We start from the raw sequence: 15,556 nt of genomic DNA, 5'->3' as shown, positions 1-15,556 counted from the left end.
GTTCAATGTCAGAGGTTAACCCTACGAGCCACAGGCAAAACTGGGATTGAGTGTTTATATGCAACTGTGACTACAGTGTCCTCTGACTCCACCAACGTGGCACAGTTTTAGACTTTCAGCCCGTCTCCAATGTCCACGACTTGAAACACTTCCAACACAAGAGATGAGTAATTACAGTTAAGCAATATTTCCCTTCAACTGTTTTTATATCAATAATACATGGACTGGCCGGTATAGTTAGCTATGTATTAAAATAGAGTTAATCAATATTGCTACAAATTTTTGTTCTGAAAGGTATGATGCAGGTGGGAAAGGCTACCTCACTCTGGAAGAATTTCTGCAAAAGCTTGGCATGGACTCCAGCTCAACTAGCCGCGCACACAGTAGAAATACCGTGGAGGATAACGCCATAGGTCTAATGGAGCATGACAGTCAAAATAAACTATCTCAAAGAGAACTTGGCGAGGAACAGAAGCAGAAAACAGAAGATCAAGACATAAAGATGATTGAACAGTACACCAAGTAAGTGATGTAACCTAATATTAGATTTGATTGTAAAAATGACAACGTGCAAAATGGAAAAAATAATTTATATTTATGTTTTGGCCTTAACTCTTGGTCAGTTTCTGCCCAAAATATATTGTCCTTTCTATCACAAGAGCTTCCAGACACATGGTGGCTCCATCTCCTCATTGATGTGCTATTTGAAACAGTGATGTTCTTGCCTGTAGTCCGAATAGGAGGCACCGGCCATTTACAGTCAGAAGGAAGAACTGGGTTCTTTATGGGCTTCTGTGTGTTGTGATTTTCCCTTGATGGCCCAAGGATAAGAATAACAAATGATTGAAATAGCAGCGTGTACATGCTTACATTTTTAAATTATAGTTTGGTTGTGATTTTATTTAGTTTTCTACTTTTCAAGGCATCCATACCTTGAATGCACATGTCTCCATTGAGATCGGTGCAAAGCAACAGAGTGCTGTATGATACACGAGCTATATTACAGCAGGTAAGGGGTGCACAGCTAGGGGGCAGACTGGTAGCTGGGTCAGTAAGGTCCCTGCGAGAGAGAAAGGGTGGGGCGTGTCGTCAGGTTACATGATGCTCGTGAAAGACTGCTTACAGGACAGGGTCTTGAGCTGCTCTCTGAAGTGTCGCACTTCGACCAGGATCGCATTAAGCAACGCAGTCTTTTGTATTTGTATTTGTATTTTGTATGGGGTATTTCTAGAGCGCAAACTGTCGCTCCGGAAGGAGCATCCTGGCGCTGTCTTTAGGGCGGCAGCTCACCATGCGCTGGATTAAATATGCTGTAACTTGTAAGCAAGAAGCATAAACAAACTGGTATCATTTGTGCCATTTCTGTATTGAGTTAAAATGATTTCCAGAGAAGATATTCATTACAGCAGTGTTTTTTAGCTGTTCTGTGTGAAGCCATAGTGAGTGTGATGGCCATGGCTCTAGTACTTTGTGGCACTTAAAACATTAACCATTTTCTATCATCATACAACATTGCACGGCCACGAGAATGTTTCCAATAAATCACTGCATTTCAATTCTATGTAGAAGGCTGTAAAAGAGTACATATGTTATTGGGTGCCAAAGATAGCACATTTAATTACAGCACCTTGATGAAGGATGGAGGGCGGACTTTGCCTGCCCGCCATCCTCGTGGTAATAGGGACCGCATGCCATAAGGGCGGGGGTCCCGTGGAGGGTATTAGGATGTGCCCGCCACAGTGGCGGGCACATCCTGTATTTTTAGCATTGTGGCGGGCGGTGCTCTCTGCACCGCCCGCCACAATGCTAAAAATGCATTTCAGCATTTGCAATTACAAAGCGGCAGGCACCGCGCGGTGCCTGCCGCTTTGTAAATGCAAATGAAGGGGGTACCACAGGTACCCCCCGTGTGCACTCCCCACCTCTCCATCACTCTGGGGTCCGCAGGGGGCCTCCAGAGTTTAGACCGCATGCCTTACCGTGGCGGCATCGCCGCCGCGGAAAGGCACCTAAATACAAACATCATAATATGGCTGGCGTTGTCTGATAGACACCGCCACCATATTATTCCTTTTCCGCCCCGGCAGCAAGGCGACCGGGCGGAAAAGCGGCGGACGGTCTTTCCGTCCGTCGAGGTCCCCCCCGCCATACTAATATGGCGGGGGGGGAAACGAGTGTGGATGGCGGGCGGGGATTGCCTGCGCCAGGCTGGCGGTGGCTACCGCCAGCCTGGAGGAGGCAATCCGCCCGACATCGTAATGACCCCCCAAGTTTTTTCATGTGAACCTACACAATTCTTTCAGCAGAGAGCTGCCGTAGCACTTTATATGAGAAATTGGAAGATGGCGGCTTAGCCCTACCCAATTTGAAGGAATACCATTTTGCGTATTTTGAACAATTAATGCCCAGATTTAAGCAGGGTTTACAGTTGGGTCTTTTCATGAATTTTTTAATGAATTTAATATGTAAAGAAAATCAGATTCACTGACCACTATCAATATTTAGATCTCCTAAATTAGTAAGATATAAGTGTTTACATTGTTTTTTTCATAAACCCCAGGCATTTTTTAGATGGTATTCCATTCCAGTTATTAATGTCATAACCCCAATGGCTGATCTTCTCTCAGCAGGTATTAGAGATTATTTTTTAATTACACAAAATTGGACAAGGCTGGCTTTCATAAACTCTATGATTTTCTTCGGAATGATAGATGGATGAATGTAAGCGAAATGTCTCAATTAATTACCGGTGATTTCCTCCTCCTCCTTGGGTCATATAATATTCTTAGTAAATTCTTTAGCAAACTTGTGCTGATTCGGATTACTTGCGAGAAACAGTGAGTCCTCGACCTGCTGGAAGATAGGGTAGTGAAAAACCCGGGGATTGGAAAAAATGTTTAGCCGCAATTAAAGGGGTAGATTTTGAGGCCAAGGCCATAACAAAATACGGTAAATATGAGGACTTGGAAATTACAGCAAATATGTGGGCTACAATTAATACTTTAAATTTTAGTTCAGTTAGAGGGGCTAACTGGAGAAGAATGTTATATTTCAGCAAGTGACTACTGTATAGAACCCCTTGCTTTGTAGCCAAGGTTAACCCCAATCAATCGAGGCAGTGCTTTCGGTGCCATATTCACCCTGCAGCCAATTGGACTCATATAATACTACAGTCAATCAATCAATCAATCAATCAATGCATTTATATAGAGCACTGCTCACCCAGAGGGTCTCAAGGCGCTAGGGGAGGGGGGTCCGCTACTGCTCGAACAGCCAGGTCTTGAGTTGCTTCCTGAAGGCGAGGTGGTCCTGGGTCAGGCGGAGGTGGGTCGGGAGGGAGTTCCATGTCTTGGCGGCGAGGTAGGAGAAGGACCGTCCCCCTGTGGTGGCTCTTCGGATGCGGGGGACGGCGGCGAGGGCGTGGCCGGTCGATCGAAGCTGGCGTTTGGGAGCGTAGAAGTTGAGGCGGCTGTTGAGGTATCCTGGGCCTTGGTTGTGTAGGGCTTTGTGTGCGTGGGTGAGGAGTCGGAAGATGATTCTCTTGTTGACCGGGAGCCAGTGCAGGTCTCTCAGGTGTCCGGAGATGTGGCTGCGACGGGGGATGTCCAGGATGAGTCGTGCTGAGGCGTTCGGGATCCGCTGGAGTCTCTTCTGGAGTTTGGCGGTGGTTCCGGCGTAGAGGGAGTTGCCGTAGTCCAGACGGCTGGTGACGAGGGCCTGGGTGACCGTCTTCCTGGTCTCGGTGGGGATCCATCAGAAGATCTTACGTAGCATGCGCAGGATGTTGAAGCACGACGAGGAGACGGCGTTGACTTGTCTGGTCATGGAGAGGGAGGAGTCCAGGATGAAGCCCAGGTTGCGTGCGTGATCTGTTGGTTTGGGTGCGCTGCCTAGGGCGGGGGGCCACCAGGAGTCGTCCCAGGCGAGGGTGAGGATCCCAGGATGAGGACTTCCGTCTTGTCCGAGTTCAGCTTCAGGCGGCTGTTCTTCATCCATTCGGCTACCTCTTTCATCCCTTCGTGAAGGTTGGCTCTGGCGGTGGCGGGGTCGTTTGTGAGGAAGAGAATCAGCTGGGTGTCGTCGGCGTAGGAGATGATGTTGAGGTTGTGCTGGCGTGCGATGTCTGCGAGGGGGCTCATGTAGACGTTGAAGAGGGCTGGACTGAGCGAGGAGCCTTGAGGGACGCCGCAGATGACTTCGGTGGCTTCAGATCTGAACGGGGGGAGGCGGACTCTCTGTGTCTTTTCGGCGAGGAAGGAGATGATCCACTCCAGTGCCTTCTCCTGAATTCCGACGTTGCTGAGTCGCTGCACTAGTGTTCGGTGGCAGACAGTGTCGAAGGCCGCGTAGAGGTCTAGGAGGATGAGGGCTGCTGTTTCTCCGTTGTCAAGCAGTGCTCGGATGTCAACGGTGGCTGCGATCAGGGCGGTCTCGGTGCTGTGGTTGGCCCGGAAGCCAGACTGCGAGAGGTCGAGGGATCCGTTCGTCTCGAGGAAGGCGGCCAGCTGCTTGTTGACGGTCTTCTCGATGACTTTTGCAGGAAACGGGAGCAGCGAGATGGGGCGGTAGTTCTTGAGGTCGGTGGGGTCGGCTGATGGCTTCCTTAGTAGAGCGCTGAGTTTGGCGTGCTTCCAGCTCTCCGGGAAGGTAGCGGTGTCGAAGGAGGTGTTGATGATGTCCCGGAGGTGGGGTGCGATGACAGCGTCGGCCTTGTTGAAGACGTGGTGAGGGCAGGGGTCAGTAGGAGATCCGGAGTGGATGGAGTTCATCGTGCGGACGGTGTCTTCGGTGCTGATCGGGGTCCAGGCGCGGAGTGTGGTGGTGGGGGCGGTGGTTCGGTCGTGGCGAGCGTCGGTTGAGTGCTGAAGCTGTTGTGTATGTCCGTGATCTTGTTGTGGAAGTAGGAGGCGAGGGAGTTGCAGAGGTCTTGCGAAGGGGTGATGTCGTTGTTTCCGGCGTTGGGGTTGGAGAGCTCTTTAACAATGTTGAAGAGTTCCTTGCTGTTGTGTGCGTTGTTGTCCAGTCATTCCTTGAATGCGGTTTTCTTGGTGGCGTGGATGAGTTGGTGGTGTTTTCGGGTGGCGAGCTTGAGGGCAGTCATGTTGTCCGGTGTTGGGTCTCTGCGCCAGGTTCTCTCGAGGGCTCGGCAGTTCTTCTTGGAGCTCTTGAGTTCGTCGGTGAACCATGGGGCTTTCTTGCTACCGGGTCTGCTAGGCGGGGTCTTCAGAGCCCCTTGTTCCAGAAGTTCTGGAACAATATTTTTGAATATCTGGCAACAGAATGTTTGATATCAATTGGGTTTAATGATCGACTGATAGTGTGGGGCTATGACCCAGATCTGCGGCTACCCGAGAATTTGAGTAAACTTTTTTATATCTGTATGGCGGTCGCCAGATCACTCCTATTTCAAAGATGGTGAACGGATGTTATTCCATCTAAAACTGAATGGGTTTGGAAAATGGGTCAGGTTAAAAGAAGCGAACGAACCTATGCTTCACGGATCGGGGGACTTAAGAACTTTGAGAAGATCCGGGCATTGTATTTTGACTGTGATTTTTAAGTTAGTATATAATCTGTTGTATCTCTTCAATTTGTCCTTCTTTTCATGAATCTTAGAACCTGGCATTTTAACATGGATAGTATACTTCATGTAATTTGATCAGGCTTTTTGGTACCAGTGGACATAAGTCTTGAGATTCTAGGTGTTCATGTTATCTTAGGGTTTCATAATGGGTTTTTTTAAGATCCCCCTGCTTATTAACTATTTGATGTGTTTTATGATCAATTGGTGTTATTTATTACCCTTTAAGATGTTATTGATGGATTTTAAAGGATGTATATTTGGATATAATTATATGTATTTTATATGGTTTTCTATAAAAACAAAAAAAAACAAAAAGAGACAGTGTCTCCTGTAAACTTTTTAAATGTCATGCAGTTGAAACTACTATGTATGAAGACAGGATTTTATAGGACTTAGACAACATGTGACTTGAATTCCAGCATTTTACAGAATTCAGAAATACAGTGGTGTATTGAAAAAACTTTTCCAACCGTCCTGATTGTAGCTTTAAAGAAAGGTTCTATTATTTATTAATTTTTTACGATGTGTGCACACATTTATGTAGACTCATTTTTAGGTTGAATGTCCTAAGGAATTAGGACATTTAATATTTTAAATGTTTTGGCTTAATATAACATTTTCGAGACTTCTTGCTTATCAGTCAAAGCAAACACCTACTGTTATCAATATAGAATACTTAATTGCTTGTAGATGACTTGTTTCATTTTCATGCTTGTATCTTTGAATTCACAATATTAAATATAAAATATAAAATATAAAATATAAAATGTCTGTAATAATAAACAAGCATTGGAAATAGGTTTGGTGTTGGTTTCCAGCCGATTGGCTTTGCCAACACTTTTTTAAATGTTTCATTAACATTTTAAAAATGGGCAACCATGCTTGCAAAATTGTGCATATGCACAGGAGGCTGTTCTTAAATGTTTTTGTAATAAAGTTTTATAAACACAATAAAAATGGCCCTTGTGCATGTACATGAGAGTGCAAGCACACTTCTTAGAATACTTTTGTAACAGAGATGTATAAAAACATTTAACCATGGTCGCTATTGAGTGTGAATGCCCTCACATGGGTAGCCATATTGGAATGAGCTGAAAGCCCATTCAAAGATGGCTGCCCTTGCATGTGCATGTACACACAAGGGCAGCCATTTTAGAACGAGTTAAAAGCCCATTCACAAGTATGGCAGCTGCAAGCCATGCGTGTCTGGGATGCAGCATACCTCCAGCATTGGCAAGGGCCCGGTAGCTGTGTTTGGAGAGCTGCTGGCACATCGGAAAGTTGAGAATAAGTTAAAAATATGAGAGGAAAATATATTTTTTTAACGTAAGCACGCAATAGATGGCCAAGAAATCCTAATTACTAAAAGGCACAACTTCCTATGTGGATGACAACACTGTGCTTTTGCAGAATGTCACCAGCCACAAATGGAAAGGAACCAATGGCTGAAGTGGTCAGATCTATTGCCCCTTGCTGTTTGCTTTATTGGGCAAAAACAGCATACAAATGAAAGCTGAACCGATCAACAAACCACTGGCGTAACGAAATCTGAGGGGCCTCCCTGAAAGCAGAGTGCTGTGCTGAGGGGGTCCCCTGGAGCTTGGCGACCCCACGGACTTCGGGGGCTGCGGTGGCCTGTGTTACGCCCCTGCAACAAACAAAGAAGGCATTGCATTTGTAAGTACATTATGTATATAAATCAAAAGATCATCACTTACACTAGACCTATTAGGGCCCCATTTCTGAACAATTCTGCCTAACTACAGTTAGGCTCAACACTCAAAAAAGAGTGTTATGGAAATGAGTCAGAAGTTGAGGTTTGTGAGGTACATGGTAAAAGTAAATGACATACCTAGAATAATAAGGCCTAATAGCTTCAAATGACAAAAAACACCAGTATTTTCATTGCATCTTCAGAAAGGTTAATGTACGTGTACATCTCTGCTTTGTGAACAAATCAAACAATGACAGCAGTGCAAAGGCAGTTAGTCAACACCATTGTGTCTTTATGAAAGGCTGATGCATCGAAACAGCACACACTTCCTAAAAAAATAAAAATCTGCACTTGAAATGTACATCAAAGAAAGCACTGTGGATCTCATTTAAAAGACATACGTCATGATATCTTCCAAGCAGCTAAAGTTGACTTTAACCAGCCCTAAAAGCAAAATGAATTTAGAGACACACATTGCTCTGCTATGTGTGAAAAGATAACGCCATCATGACTTGTGGCAGCAAGCCACCTATTCATGATTGTTTACTGCATGACACCTTGTGGAGGGATTTAGTAGAGGTGTTTAGCGAACATTGCCAGTGCCAACAAAAGTGGCATTAGTAAGGTAATGCATACAAACACAAGCTTTCACAAGTGCATATTGCACGTGTTAGCACAATAATGCTACACCTGTTGACTTTTTCAAAGCTTGTTTAACTGCAGGCACCTTAAAATGTTGTAGATAAGTAGACTCACTTGATCCAAACCAAAGTGTGTTGTGCATTCATCATTTTCTCCCATTTTTCTCTCCTGACCAATGGCATCATAGGAGTAAAGTACATAATTGCTTCTTCTAATGCATTTCAATAAATATCTGTGGTCTTGCATAACATATTTACTCATATGTTCAATTGTCAAAGGGTTTATGAAATCTCCACATTTTCTTAAAATATTATTTTAATGGGAAGAGTCAATAGGCATGTAAGGCATATTACCTGAAAATGTGTTGTATTATGCGCCCTGTAAACTTCACTCTTGCTTGTTATACTACCAAAAACAAAAATACGTTAACTTGTAGTAGTCGCACGTAGCAATATTATGTTGTATGATTTTTAGGAAAAGTTGAAGCATACCTTTATAATACCAAAATGCCATTCCAACATTCCCTTCTGCCTCCATAACCGGCCCCTCTAAGATTCAGAAACAGCGTTTCATTTTTTTCATTCCCAAAGTTAAACCATGCATTAACTTGCACAACCACGCTCCCAATATCTAGAAGACTCGTGTATCGACAAATATAATTCTATTAAATATGATTCCTTAATAACTTTCCCAAGCTCCACAGCCTCACATACTGCTTCTTAGGCTGTCATGGTTCCTGTTTTAAAGTCTGTTTTAAAGTCCTCAGTCCTAACATTGGAGCCCTGTCCTCCAGAGTGTTGACTAACAAAGATTGGACCAATCTCTTCATCTCCTTTACACCAATAGTAGCTGTATACCACCCGTCACCCTTAGCGTCTTTAGGTTGACGCACTGGTTCTTGAGACCAACATCTCATATGATTATAAATGCCGTTGTATGTAAAAGTGCTATGTATGTAAAAGTGCTATGTATTCTGCACCTTTAAATCCATTCAAGTGAATGTATACATTGTAATCTATTTGCAGCATCATCTTCTGTACTACTGGAGTCATTGGTGGATATTCACTTGCACTGGGTTTTCATGACAAAAGTGACACAAATCTGTCACAAAATGTTCAATTTATTTTCTAACCAAATCCTGAATTGCATTGGAAAGCAGCCTAAAGCAATGCAAAGTGCGCTACTTTGTGTAATGGGGATACCATGAGTTGTAAGTGGGCATTCTTTCTCATGCAACTACCCATGGGTTTTCATGCATATTCCTATCCACTAACACTGACAGATAGAGAATTGCGTCAAAATATACACCTCCTTGGGGCAGGCGAAAAGTTTGAGAAAAGTTTTCTTTTCGAAAACTCATAAATTTGCATGTGGTTGCACTGTACAGCACACATACAAAGTTATAAAAGTGTTCAACTGAGTCTTAGCCTAGCATTTTTTCTAGAAGGTTAGCTTTCCAGTACAAAACCTATGCTTGGTGTCACGCACCCACTCTTGCACTGTGATCCAAGGTAAGCTTTGGTGAAGGCCGTCTTTGGTGCATCAACACAGGGAAAGAGAGAAACAGCGCCGTACCTTACTAGATATGACAGTGTTGCTCTATACCTTTGATGCAACGCAGCGCAGTAATGTGTCAACATTTAGTAAATTTGACTTTAATATACAACCACTCGATTTTCACAACTTCTCATCCCAGAGAACGGTTATAAAACGTAACTGATTTTCCTGTTTTGTCCTTGGCTTTTCCTGTTTAGTCCTTCTTCCTGTCCTCTTAGACAGTCTGCACTACGTCACTTTGAGAGAACATGAATGCTTTCTCCTTGCAAGAAATTCCCTCCTTTACTGGATGCATACCTGAGGCGGGATCGCCATCTCTGCAGCTCCTCATTGCTTTCTATTGAAGACTACCTCCTCCACTGGGTTTCATGAGACATGTCTGCGAAAACGTAGATCCTCCGCCTTTCATGTCAAGAGAAGTTTTGGCTGCTGCCTCTCCTCTTCTGTCAGGATCTCTTACTGCGCCAGGACTGTACATACTGCTTCTTAGGCTGTCATGGCTCCCTGTTTTAAAGTCTGTGGGGACTGAGGTCCTCAGTCCTAACATTGGAGCCCTGTCCTCCAGAGTGTTGACTAACAAAGATTGGACCAATCTCTTCATCTCCTTTACACCAATAGTAGCTGTATACCACCCGTCACCCTTAGCATCTTTAGGTTGACGCACTGGTTCTTGAGAGCAACATCTCATATGATTATAAATGCCGTTGTATGTAAAAGTGCTTTGTATTCTACACCTCATGGAGGCACTGAAGAAAATGCCATCAATTCTTCGCTCCACAAAATGTTTCTAGAAATGAAAACTATGCAATTTGGTGACATGAAATATTGTTCGGGGTTACGTACTCTTAATCTTCATCACTCCAAATCTAGGTCTACCCTGTCACAGTCCTTACTCCATAGGTAGTCTTTTGTCCTCAGAGATAATGTTTACCAAGCACAGCCCCAAAAATAAACCCAGGCCAGGCTAAGTAAAACATATCTGTGAGGACAGAAGAATACTCATCGAGTAAGGATTGGACGATGAAGTTGGGCGAGGAGATAATGTTCACTTTAGCAACAAGCGAAAATAAATCTCCTTATGTTCCATAAAACGTGCTATGACATTCGGCTCACAATATCAAATGTAATGCATCAAGAACCTTAAAATATAGAAATACTTGATTTCAAATGAAGTGCGGAATTACGGTGCATACCATTGCAATTTATGATTGAAATGTCACTTTAAATGTATTTACTGTAGCAAGATTTGGCATAATGTTATCATTTGTCAAAAGGCACTCAAATAAATGAGATATAAACTGCTTGACGGGCAGATATCTTCTAACAATTCAATTTGATTTGTACTTAGTGCTGAAGTAGAAAACGGTAATTACCAAAAGCTGAAAAACATCGCTGCATTCAAGACATTTTGAAGGCTTCATTCTCTTGAAACGTCTGCAGTACTTCCAAACCTTTTAAATGAGTCACCCCTTCAATTGCTTTCTTTTTGAAGATTGTAGCCGCACATATTAGGTACTCGGGAATTGAATCACTCCGTGCTGTTTTCTTCAACCCCATGCTTTTGTTTTTGGAGCGGTACTTCGGATAATAGTTTTAGGTTTTAGGTTAGTTTTCTTATGTTTCGAGAGAAATACCACATGTACCAAGTTACGTTAACAGTGCAAAGGAGGGTCTCCAAAAGTGGTCACCTTTGTACACCAAGTTGTGTTTTGAAGTTTTTGTATTTGCTAGAGGCAGCCAAAATGTACAGAATTATAGATGGGCAACAGTGAATAATAGGTATCTTTTTCCTCGAGGCGTACTGAGTGGGTTACAGGGACGTTAAGTTATAGTTAGGAAATGGAATTTGAAAAAAAGTTGAAATTCACTGAAAAAACCAAAGGTTACAGAGAATATATAATTAGACTCAGGTTTCATTCGTACAAGACCTGAGATATTCAGCGGTTATAGTCAGCTGATCCAACTATAACTCGCACCCCCTCAATGCACTGCTGATGACCTCACATATTACATCACTCATGACATGGTCAGTGATATCACTCATGACATCTCAAATGATATCACTGAAGACATCATCCAGTGACTGAGTCCCCCCACGCATTATTATTTAATTTAGCCCAAGGAAGGTGGCAGTCCCTGGGGCTGCAGAGGGCCCCACATTTGTCTTTGTCTCAATTAGCCCTGGGAAGGAGGTGGTCCCCGGGGCTGCTGAGATGCTACTTGACCCCCGCATTTGTCCTAATTAGCCCGGGGAGGTGGTGGTCCCCGCTGCTGCAGGGGGACCACAGGGCCTCTCCTGCTTTTATTTAATAATAGCCCCGAGGAGGTGGTGGTCCTCAGGACAGCAGGGGCAGTGCTGGCCCCCGTATCTCTTTCAATATGTTTGCCCTGGGGAAGTTGCGGTCCCCGAGGCGTGGGGAGTATGGCCATCCCAGCATTACTATATTAACTTGCCCCCGGGACCTGGCCCACATGGGGGCCTATATTTAACAAAGCACGGGAGACCACGCTTTGTTTTGTTAAATTTCAGCGGGAGTCGCAGATCCAACGTAACTCCCACCAAACATTTTTAAAAGAATGCTTCTTTGGCCCTGGGGGATTCCTCTAATGGGCCTAGGGGGTCAGGGTGTTTCTACCTTGCACCCGTTTATTTTTTTTACATTTTTTCTTGTGACCCAGTACAATTGAGTCACAAGATGGCTTTCAAGACTTCCTGGTTAGAAGTGTTGGCAGCCAATCAGATCTCAGCATGGGGAGGGGTGGCGGATCCACTGTGTCCCTATATATACAACTGGGAATATCTTAACATTTCTCAGCAACTACTGAACAAAATTACACTTCCTTGAACCAAAATCTACCTTCCTGCCAAATTTGGTGTAATTCCATTCAGCAGTTCGGGCTGTAGCCCTATCTAAAGGTCCTACGGGAATTAACATGGGGAAAACGTGCTTTAAGGCACCCTCTGGTTCTCAACCCCTGCTTGACTGATCACCCCAACACTTTTCAGATAGCACCTGAAGTGAGTGGCAAACTCGTTTTTAAAATTTCGTGAAGATTTGTCAAACCTCGCCAAAGTTATTGGCAAGACAAAAAACGCTGTCCCTATGGAAACTAGATCTTAACTATAACTACCTACTGGCGACCAGTCCACCACTCCAGGAAGGAACTGGATTTTGCACAGCGGGCGCGGCGTCAAACACTAAGACCACGGAAGCCCGCACAAAATTTGCAACAAGAAACAACAAAAGAAGGAAAGCCAGAAGGAAAGTCCGGCAATGTAAGAAATGGTCAGCAGCGCAAAAAGGAATGGAAAATAGAGTCCAATCCCAATACAGTGGTGAACTTATCATCTATTCAATTAAATCAGGCAGAAACCCAATTACTGGCATTGGGGTTATCCTTCTGCCCGGAGAGCAGTTTTAACCATGTTCAAACGCGTGTCGACATCTATAAGTTCATCCGCAAAATGAAATTAAAAAAAGTACTTTGAAATAAAGAACTCTAAATAAAAAAGTGTGCAATCTTTGAAAACAACTGATAAAGAGCCAGTTTCCAACCTTTTACCATCAGACATCCCCACTCTTTTGATTATGGGCAACTTGATTGACACTGACCAGGAGGTTTCCGTAGGATCCACACAGGAGTTGGCCGCAGAAATGGGCGTCAATGTATCTGGTAGAGATGAATCCCCCTTTAAGCCTAAGTCCACCTTGGTTGCTATCATTCCGTGTGATGCGATAGATTTCTATCAAGACATCATCATTAAAGAAATCAAAAAGCTCCGCTTGACTATCAAAAAGCGTAAGACCGGCACTAATTTCAAATTTAAACAATATCAGGAATTGATAAAAAACTACAGAAACCTACCGAGGTGATTATCAAACAATCAGAAAAAGGGGGAAACATACTCCTGTGGCCCAGAGAAGATTATATGTTGGAGGCGGAGAAACATCTAACTGATGCCCAATGTTATGGCAAATCTAACGCACAACAACTATCAGTACTTAATGCCTCAACTTTTCAAATGGAAAAGAGACAATTTAATCACCAATGAGGAATTCAACTACCTGTGAACTGAGTTTCCAATAACCCCAGTGATGTATTTCATACCTAAAATAAATAAGAGAACTGTGCCTGTACTGGGGAGACCCATAATCAATGCGAGAGGATGAATTCTGGAGAACATCTCTGAGTATGTGTACTTCCACCTGCAAGAATTGGTAGTTGCCCTGCCATCATACATTAAGGACACTACTCACTTCCTTGAGAAACTTAAAGATATCACATGGTCATCTGAATATCTATTGGTATCACTGGATGTATGTGCTTTATATACCAGTATTAATCACATAGATGGTATCAATGCAGTTAAATTCTATTTAGGAAGTGGAACGATTGAATTTTACCGACATGGTAAAATGATTATAGAAATGATAACATTATGTCTCTACAATAACTACTTCCTATTCAATAAGGATGTGTACCATCAGATCAGGGGAGTTGCCATGGGGGCCTGCCTCTCCCCCAGCTACGCGTGTTTACACGTGGGATGAGCAGGTCTTCAAGGTGGAACACAAAAACATATGGGAAGAGCGCATCATAGGATGGATGTGCTTTATAGATGACATATTCTTCATATGGAAGGGATCTGAGGCTTTAGTAAGAGATTTTATCCAGAAACGGAATGTAAACAACCTTAATCTCCAGTTCACTGCAGAAGTCAACAATAAATCCATTGACTTTCTTGATGTTCATGTTTGCATTGGAGAAGGAGGCATTGAGACCATACTGCATAGAAAGAGTACCGCCGGGAATTCGACGCTTAATGAGTCAAGTGGTCTCGAAAACAAGAAATCCTTTGGGGCAGAAGCACCTCTAATTCCTGGCATACCTGGCAAGCGCCCTGTGTCCTGCACAGCGAGTCCTCCCGCCGCCGCTCTCTCCACCTTAGAGCCGGCCGCCGAGCGGAGGACTCGGTATCCCAGCACCACCAGCGGCGGCGCACCCTGACGCCGTCACCGGAGCGCCAGGAGGCGCAGTGAAAAGACTGACACCCCCGGCGGAAGCGGGGTCTCGAAAACAAGAAATCCTTTGGGGCAGAAGCACCTCTAATTCCTGGCATACCTGGCAAGCGCCCTGTGTCCTGCACAGCGAGTCCTCCCGCCGCCGCTCTCTCCACCTTAGAGCCAGCCGCCGAGCAGAGGACTCGGTATCCCAGCACCACCAGCGGCGGCGCACCCTGACGCCGTCACCGGAGCGCCAGGAGGCGCAGTGAAAAGACTGACACCCCCGGCGGAAGCGGGGTCTCGAAAACAAGAAATCCTTTGGGGCAGAAGCACCTCTAATTCCTGGCATACCTGGCAAGCGCCCTGTGTCCTGCACAGCGAGTCCTCCCGCCGCCGCTCTCTCCACCTTAGAGCCGGCCGCCAAGCGGAGGACTCGGTATCCCAGCACCACCAGCGGCGGCGCACCCTGACGCCGTCACCGGAGCGCCAGGAGGCGCAGTGAAAAGACTGACATCCCCCGCGTTGCGGGAGCGCGCGGGAGCGCCCGGGGCTAAGCCCGGGCAAAGGGCGGGCCCTCTGTGGCCCTCAGAGGCACACGGAGGCCGGGCTGGGCCACCCCCATTACGTGTGTAACAGTTTAATACACCCTTTTGACTTACGATCATGGCTAAATCGGGTATTGATGCCCAACCAAATGCAGAAGGTAGCTCAATCCTGGGACCTTTGGATAAATTCTTCTTCAAAGCTACCGCCGAAATAGATAGAGATCTGGCCCTGGTAGAACGTCGTATCGCACGGCGACAATCCATAGAGCAACTTAAAAACACCATACTAGATCCATGTCTCACACTTACCCCTGAGCCTCTTCCACTAAATTCGACCTTGGAAAATACAGATGATGACCCATTAAATACGGATAATGTTCCTTTACTGTTTCAATCCTATTTTTCCCCGAAAAATGGTACACCTGCTCCATCCCCATTAAAACCACCTATTAATACAATTACTGCATCTACTGATCTTATCGATCTTGTCACTCCAAACTTGCCAAAG

At 44.7% G+C, this 15,556-nt stretch overlaps 1 protein-coding gene across 1 annotated transcript in view; it reads left to right on the top strand.

The window, feature by feature from the left end:
• The window catches only part of EFCAB6 (EF-hand calcium binding domain 6), an 846,383-nt gene that overhangs the window by 565,444 nt on the left and 265,383 nt on the right, over positions 1–15,556 (top strand). Inside the window, exon 22 of the mRNA XM_086922295.1 lies at positions 295–522. Coding sequence (XP_086778421.1) covers positions 295–522 — 228 coding nt within the window. The remainder of the gene's footprint in view (positions 1–294; positions 523–15,556) is intronic.

The sequence above is a fragment of the Lissotriton vulgaris genome, chromosome 1_1 (genome assembly GCF_964263255.1).
Source record: "Lissotriton vulgaris chromosome 1_1, aLisVul1.2, whole genome shotgun sequence".
In the NCBI taxonomy this organism is placed as follows: domain Eukaryota; kingdom Metazoa; phylum Chordata; class Amphibia; order Caudata; family Salamandridae; genus Lissotriton; species Lissotriton vulgaris.
The sequence above is the reverse complement of the archived record's forward strand: the minus strand, read 5'-3'. Positions and strand labels throughout refer to the sequence as shown.